General features: G+C 43.5%; 1 protein-coding gene and 1 long non-coding RNA gene across 2 annotated transcripts in view; both read left to right on the forward strand.

Annotated features, from left to right (window-relative positions):
• The window catches only part of atp9a (ATPase phospholipid transporting 9A), a 29,951-nt gene extending 27,246 nt beyond the window's left edge, over positions 1–2,705 (forward strand). The window contains exons 27-28 of the mRNA XM_088407817.1: positions 431–634; positions 1,888–2,705. Of these exons, the coding sequence (XP_088263943.1) occupies positions 431–634; positions 1,888–2,024 (341 nt within the window). The 3' untranslated portion in view covers positions 2,025–2,705. The remainder of the gene's footprint in view (positions 1–430; positions 635–1,887) is intronic.
• Positions 2,706–3,381: 676 nt separating this feature from the next.
• LOC148428387 (uncharacterized) lies at positions 3,382–7,215 on the forward strand. Its single transcript, XR_015864930.1, has 3 exons — positions 3,382–3,484; positions 6,540–6,638; positions 6,715–7,215. It is a non-coding gene; the product is annotated as an uncharacterized LOC148428387 (long non-coding RNA).
• The last annotated feature ends 116 nt before the right edge of the window (positions 7,216–7,331 follow it).

The raw sequence follows: 7,331 nt of genomic DNA on the forward strand, positions 1-7,331 counted from the left end.
TTCATCAGGCGCTGGTCTACTTCTGTCTGCACTCATACTAATTCTTTTTTCAGTTTTAGCGCTTACACGTAAAGTTAGCATGTCTGTGGTTCTACAGTTACGCTGCAATTGAAACACATCACAGTTAATATAAGTGTAACACGAAAACAAAGCCAGCTGTAGGCTATATCACGTTTAATACAGGGGACGAGAGTGTAATTAGCAAACACGTCCGCTGTATGGCATCGTCATGCTTGACATGACGCTCAAGTGGTGGATGTCGGTTGTCATTTATAACTGCCTGCCCTACAGCTATAGAAGACGCTTTCATTAACATTCGTGTCGACGGTCCGTCAGTCCTGAGGAAGTGCCCAGCTCCGATAATACGTGTTTGTTCCCGGAGCGCCTTCAGACCCGTAAATATTTGAGCGCTCCCGCTTGGGCCGGACAGGCAGCATCATCATGTACGGGGCGCTGCTGCTCTTCGAGTCGGAGTTCGTCCACATCGTGGCCATCTCCTTCACCTCGCTCATCCTGACCGAGCTGCTGATGGTGGCGTTGACCATCCAGACGTGGCACTGGCTCATGATGGTGGCCGAGCTGCTCAGCTTGTCCTGCTACGTGGCCTCGCTGGTCTTTCTGCACGACTTCATCGGTGAGACGCTGATCTTTCAAAAAAAAACAAAAAAAACGCCACCGTGGTCGCGTCTCGATGACTTGTGGCGCTGAGTCGTGTCGACCGCTGAAAGGTTACTGGCTTTTTTTTAGCGTTTATGTGGGCTGCCTCCCATCTTGACCGCTGCGAGTCATGACCGGACCCTTTTCGGCCGCTTCTCTTTGCAGGAATAGATGGGAAAGCTTAAGCTTCCTTCACGCGTCGTTTCGTGTGGGCCAATTGTTTTTTTTACACGTGTCGTAATATTCACGTGGTGCCTTTTCACAAAATCAGGCCTGTGTCTCCGAAAATGAAAACTACGATTCTGAATCAGGTTCTCAAAACAATTTTATAAAATTAATGTCTTATTTTCTACCGTAAAAGCTATGAAGATTATAGGCTTGACTTTGAAGAGTAGCGGTTGTGGTCCACGTGCCGTTTTTGTGGAAAAAGGCAATTGTATCGAAATGATGTAAACTGTATCCTTTTTAAAGGGACAATGTGTAAGATTTAGACAGTTTTTCATTAAAAAGGAATACATTAAATGATGATCAATTTCAAAAACTTGCGAATAAACGTGTTCTTGATGACCAACTGTATGTTTTGAATATAATCGTAGGTTTAGTTATCATGATATAGTATTACACGGGGGGTGGCACTCCTCTGGAGGCCGTCATGTCTGTTATAGCTACGGACAATAGTAAATGCATCACCTCCTGCTGTCCGTAAGGAGAAATGGTCTAAAGCTTACACATTGTCCCTTTAACGATAAAAGAAAAAAGCAATATCAAGCAAGTTTCAACAAATGTTTGGCTTTTACAAGGTCTATACAGATTAGCCTGAAACTGGAAACAATTCAAGTGCATCAACATGCCTGAAATTGAAAAAAAAAGTGATTCCAACTCAAAAAAGTAAACAAATCAACAATAAACACAAATTGATCTGAAAGATTAACCTCAGGGATCAGCTGTGAGCCCCCTCTTGTTCGCCATGGCGATGGACAGATTGACGGATGGAGTAGGACAAGAATCTCCGTGGACTCTGACGTTTGCAGATGGCTGTAGTGAGTGAGAGTAGGCCACAGGTGGAAGGAGGAGAAGTTAAAAGAGGAGTGAAGAGGTTATGGATATATGCGCGTGAATGAGAAGGACCCAAGCGGAAGAGTGAAGAAGATCAGTCAAACTCGCTCCATGACATCGGCCTGCTTTTATGAAAACACACCACACCGACTGATTGATTGATTTTTTTTCCAGACGTGTATTTCATCACTACGCCGTCGTTCCTGTGGAAGGTGACGTCCATCACGCTCGTCAGCTGCCTGCCCCTTTACATCCTCAAATACCTGCGGCGCCGCTTCTCCCCGCCCAGCTATTCCAAGCTCACCTCCTAGGGGGCGCCGCACCTGGGACACATTCAACGGAAACTTTAGCCTGTGTCGAAGAAATGTGCCGCATCTCGCTAATTTATTGATGCGCATGACCTTTCTAAAAATAACAACTGGCGTTTTAAAGCTAACCTAGTAGCACTTTTGCGGCTGGACTTGATTCACGCTTAACAAAGTGTGATTTCTGAAAAAAAAAAAGAAAGTTGGCGAATGATACACTTGGGCAGTTGGTTTATGCGTCAGGCAGCGGGGGGGCGGCCACGGCCAGCTAAATTGGTCCTAGCGTCTTCCTATACTGCCCCCGGGAGACATATTTGATTTGGGCCACTTTTCATGTGGTACTGACCTCAAGCCAGGAAAAAATAAAAATACTTTTCAAGAAGGGATGACTACGTCAAACACATTGTTAATATTGTCCATATGTTTATTCCTCGAATTTCTCCCAGTCATGCAGTCAAGCTTCTGTCTCTAACCTACTGTGTTTTATTAAATTATTATTGTTGGGAAAAACATTTATTTATTACGTTGCCATAAAAGTGCAGAGCATGATTTGGTGCTTGTAAATGAGCTCTTTTTTATTTTTAATATTTTGTGTCCACGCTAATATCAGTAGTCGGAAAACGACGTCGAACAAAAAAATGTGCCGTTATTGTGCCGATGGTTAATAAATGTGTTTTGTTGTCCTGGGATGATTTTTGCCTCCTATGTTTTCAACTTGTCAATTGCAGTAAAGCAGAGGTGTCCAACCTAGGGTCCTCGGGCTGGATCCGGGCCACGAGGGGGTTTAGTCCGGCCCGCAAGATGAATTGCTAAGCATTAAACATACAATAAGGCTAGCTTGCTATTTACTTCACTGCACTTCACGGTAGCACTAGCATCTAGCTTAGATTCTTGGGTCATTCGGCTATGCCCCGTGTTCTATTACCAACTGTCTTGGATTTCTTTTTGAAACATGTACTTTACCGCTCTGCAGTCAGCGCACTTTTGTATTTGTAATGTTTTTTTTTTTTTAGTTCATTTTATGTATTTTATGAACAATAGAAAAAAACATTTAAAATTTCCATCTCATGCAATTTAAGGAAAAAGTATTTTAGGAATAAATAAAGGAAGCTATTTTACTTTATTAATTATATTTACAGTAGAAGTCCTCTATTGGTAGGAAATTGGGAGCAGGCTAGCATTTCGCCACAATCTATAAATTACTTTTATTTTTTTTTTATTATACCGTTTAATATAATATTCCCAGTCTGACGAGCCGCACAAAAAATACATTTTCTTGCGCGCTACAAAGGGTAGAACCAATCAAGCTCACCTGATTTCTGACTTTGGTCATGTGACATTGTCACGCTGAGCCGTGATTGGTCGTCACGAAGCTCAACAGCTGTCAAAATGGCCGCCCCCGGATCAAGGTTTGAAAACGGCTTCATTCATATTCCACTAACGCCGTGTTTAGACTTGCTTAAAAGGTGAGTACATTGATTTAACTGTGGTAAAAAAGCTTCCTTCAAAGTTGCTAGAAGTTGAAAAATGGGCAACGAGTTGTTGTGCTAAGATTCGCCGAACCCTCAGCAGTATAGAAAGTGATTTCCTAGTCACGTTTTCTTTCTAGACACTCAAGTCACACAATCAAATATAATATTAAAGTTAATTTGAGCAAATCTGTTATTTCGGAAGTTGTGCATCAAATGAATAGGTCTTTGCATTCATTATTCCATGGCCAAGAAGTACTTTAAAACAATTTTAACTATGGAGGACAATTTGGTAGAACTAGATCAGTTTTATGCTTTACTCCTTTCGAACATATTAATTGCACTAAACTATTGCTTTCAAACGCACATTTTTCTTCTGAACACAACGTGGACAATAGCAGGCGATAAGGAAGTTAGGTTCTGTCGCAGGGTCCAGAAAGACCCCGCCGAGGCCGTCGGAACTTTCAAGGGGGACTTCGAAAAGCCATGGGAGCGGCGGCAGAAGGTCCGCCTCCCTCGGTCGTCGTCGTCAGTCGCATCTGGGATCACAAACGGTCAGAAATTCCCAAAGACGCTCCAAAATCAGGCAGAAAGTCTTCCCTCCCCGGCGGGGATCGGAAACTCTTCCGGCAGCGTTTTTGTCCAAGATGTTGAGCTGCTTACATAACATCCAGCCGAGCAAATGGAGCAGCTTGATCCGTTTCATCTCGAGTCAAGACCGTTGACTTACTTTTCCATGCACCCTCCCAACAAAGATGATGGCATGGAACCATTTTACATTTTGCACCCGGTGCCAGACTTCATTGACTTCATGGCGTCGGCCCCCACTACCATCTTGAGAAGAGAAGGCAGGGGGAGATCATGCAAACTCCACACAGGGAGGCCGGAGTCCGAATTGAACCTCCGCACGGGAGGTGCGGCCGCTAACCAGTTTGCCACCATTCTGTGTTTTCTGTGTTCTGTGTAACCATTTTTAACATGAACAACTTTCAACAAATTTTAACTTTTTACAGTGTTTATACAGATTACAGGTTAGTCTCAAACTGAAACAAAATAACAAAGTGCATCAAAGTGCCTAAAATAAAAGATATGCCAATCCAAATTTAAACTAGAAACATTGTTGACCAACTAATCATTAGATGCTAAAACCAATATTAACTAATACAAAAATTCTTCTGGAATCCTTCTGGAAGATTACCTAAAATTGTATCATTTTTAACATGAACAAACAAAAAAAGCAATATGAATCAACTTTCAAATGTTAACTTTTTACAGCGTTTGTACAGGTTACAGGTTAGTCCCAAACTGAAAAAAGGAACTTAAAGAGGCTAAAATAAAAACTATTTCAATCCCTATTTAAAGTAGAAACATTTTTGACTTCTAAATCACATTAATGAAGTAATCAAACTCATTCAATCCCAAAGACGTATTTTTACGTTCTGCACAAACATTCGGCGTTTCAAAATTTTATTCATGGGCTCAGTCTCCAGCACTAAATAAACGAAGCACTAAAGTAATCAATCTCTCTAGATAATTGAGTACAAAAGTAATTTACTCGAAGGAAAGCTACTAAAAGAATGATTTTGGGGTCACGCAGGCATAAACGGCGCTCGCTTGCCACGACGGGATCCATCGTCGGACCTCCCCCTCTAGTTTGAATTTCAAAGTTATGAAATAGTCTCGGATGGAGGTGGAAACTTGAAGGTTGGGGGGTGGGGGGGTGGGGAGGGGGTATTGCGCCGCGGAGATGGAAAATCCACAAGCCGGCCCGCCACTTTTCCACTGGAATTCTTTTCGCCGACATGTGAGGATCGATCAGAATCCAGTTACGTAAGCAGGCGGGTTCCGTCAGGATGTACGGAGTTTCCATGTCCGCGGAACGTGTGAGCTCACGCTTCGGAAAGCCGAGGAGGACCACCTTCTCAAGTTGTGGCAGGAAGGAAATCAGATTCCTTCTGCTGCCGGGACACGCCGGCGTAACCGGCTCGCGACAAAGGCGCTCGCCGGCGCTTGACGCCGAGGAAGCGGCTTCAACTCATTTAGGCCGTCTTCATATCAGCCGGCGTTGGCGATGTCACTTTGTGCGCAGGTACATCAAGTGTTTTGTTATGCGAGGAGCAGCAAAAACGTCCCTGGGTCAATTTGACCCGGGGCGTATTTAGTTGCCCAAACGGCTCGAAAGTGTGTAGAAGCCAAATTCGATCCTTAGTTTCAACCGGTGATGTATGTCGATTTCTCAAGCGCGGCAATCGTTTCTTCGGGTCAATATGACCCGGAGGTATGTGTATTAATCTCAATGCGTCAAAAACGCTGTTGTTTTTTTTGTTTTTGGATATTTTTTTTGGGAAGGATCCCACGATGTAGCAGAAGCAATATTTTCTTTTAATCTGTGTTTTATGTTCATTTCTCAAGAACGGCAATCATTTCTCTGGGTCAATATGACCCTACGATTCATGTCATTTTTGTTTGTTTGTTTTTAATCGGAAAGGAACTCACAAGTAACAAAGGCAATATGTCGTTTGAACCAGTCATTTACGTTTACTTTCAAAAACAGCAATCATTTCTTCGGGTCAATATGACCCGACGGTATATGTATTTATCACTTTTATTTATTCATTTTTCGGGGGGAAAGGCGCTCACAAGTAACAAAGGCAATACGTCGTTTTAACCAGTGATTTACATTTACGTTAAAGAACAGTAATCATTTTTCTGGGCCAGTATGACCCGACGGTATATGTATTTATCGCAAGTCTACGTTGAAGAACAGCAATGATTTCTCTGGGTCAATGTGATCCGGAGGTGTGTGCGTTTTTCAAAAGTTTGGAAATTTGGATTGGAAAGCCACTCACAAACTCACAAAGACTTTAAGGGGCCCAAGTCCAGTATGGTGCATGGCGTGAAAAACGGCGAGCAGATGGAGGCTGGCCTTTCTTTTTCCGTGCCGTATTTATGGAAGCGCGGCCTGTTAAGTGTGATGGAGGCTTGTTTTGCCAAGAAATCCGTTTTTTCTCTGAAGACATTTTCCTGTTCTTGGTTTTTTGTTTCTGCAAAGACTTCGGACCCGACGCTCACTAGGACCGGACCGCGGCAATGGCTGCGTGCCACTGGCGAGGACCGGCGAGCTAGCACCAATCCACGCGTCCTCCCGCAGGTGAGCGACCAGGAGGACTTGGGCTCCATTCACACAAGAGTTATACGAGCTGTACCTGATTTTTTTTTTATGGCAGTTTGAAAGAGCCGGAAACCCGACCCCGGACTGCGTGACCAACAAGCGACAAAACACCGCATGTCGGCGCTCAAAAGGTGGGAACTTTTTAGACTTTTTTTTCAGGTGAAAATGTAGAAGATGTCGGCGTTTCTGTGTTAATGTTCCGGATCGATTCACGATTATTGTAATTTTTTTTTTCGGCGTTTGAAGACTCAATTGGTCAAAAATGTTCTTAGTTTCAATAATAATCATTTTTTTTTGGTCCGCTAAAAATGAAAATGTGCAGTTTATACGCTGTATAAGGCGCACCGGATTACAAGGCACACCATCAACTTTTGGAAAATGGGAAGGCTGCGCCTCATCAATGCGGTATAGGTTTGAAATGGATTTCGGTGGAGGTTATGGTAAGGATTATGGTTTCGCAGACGGTCGAGCTTAGGGGAAAAGTGATGATATTCTTGCCGTTAGCTGAGATCGCTATTTTCAATAAAAGAAGCAGGCTGACGGAACCGACGTCCGAGTCCGGCCTCGTCAACAAACGTGAATATTAGGAAAACGGCGAGGATGGCGTAAAAGTTAGGGCGCCGCCACCCGAGCGCTCGGAGCGAACGGAAAGGCATCCCGTTTGACTTGCGG

This window comes from Hippichthys cyanospilos, chromosome 2, assembly GCF_059441005.1.
Source record: "Hippichthys cyanospilos isolate Australia breed blue-spotted pipefish chromosome 2, RoL_Hcya_1.0, whole genome shotgun sequence".
NCBI classification, from domain to species: domain Eukaryota; kingdom Metazoa; phylum Chordata; class Actinopteri; order Syngnathiformes; family Syngnathidae; genus Hippichthys; species Hippichthys cyanospilos.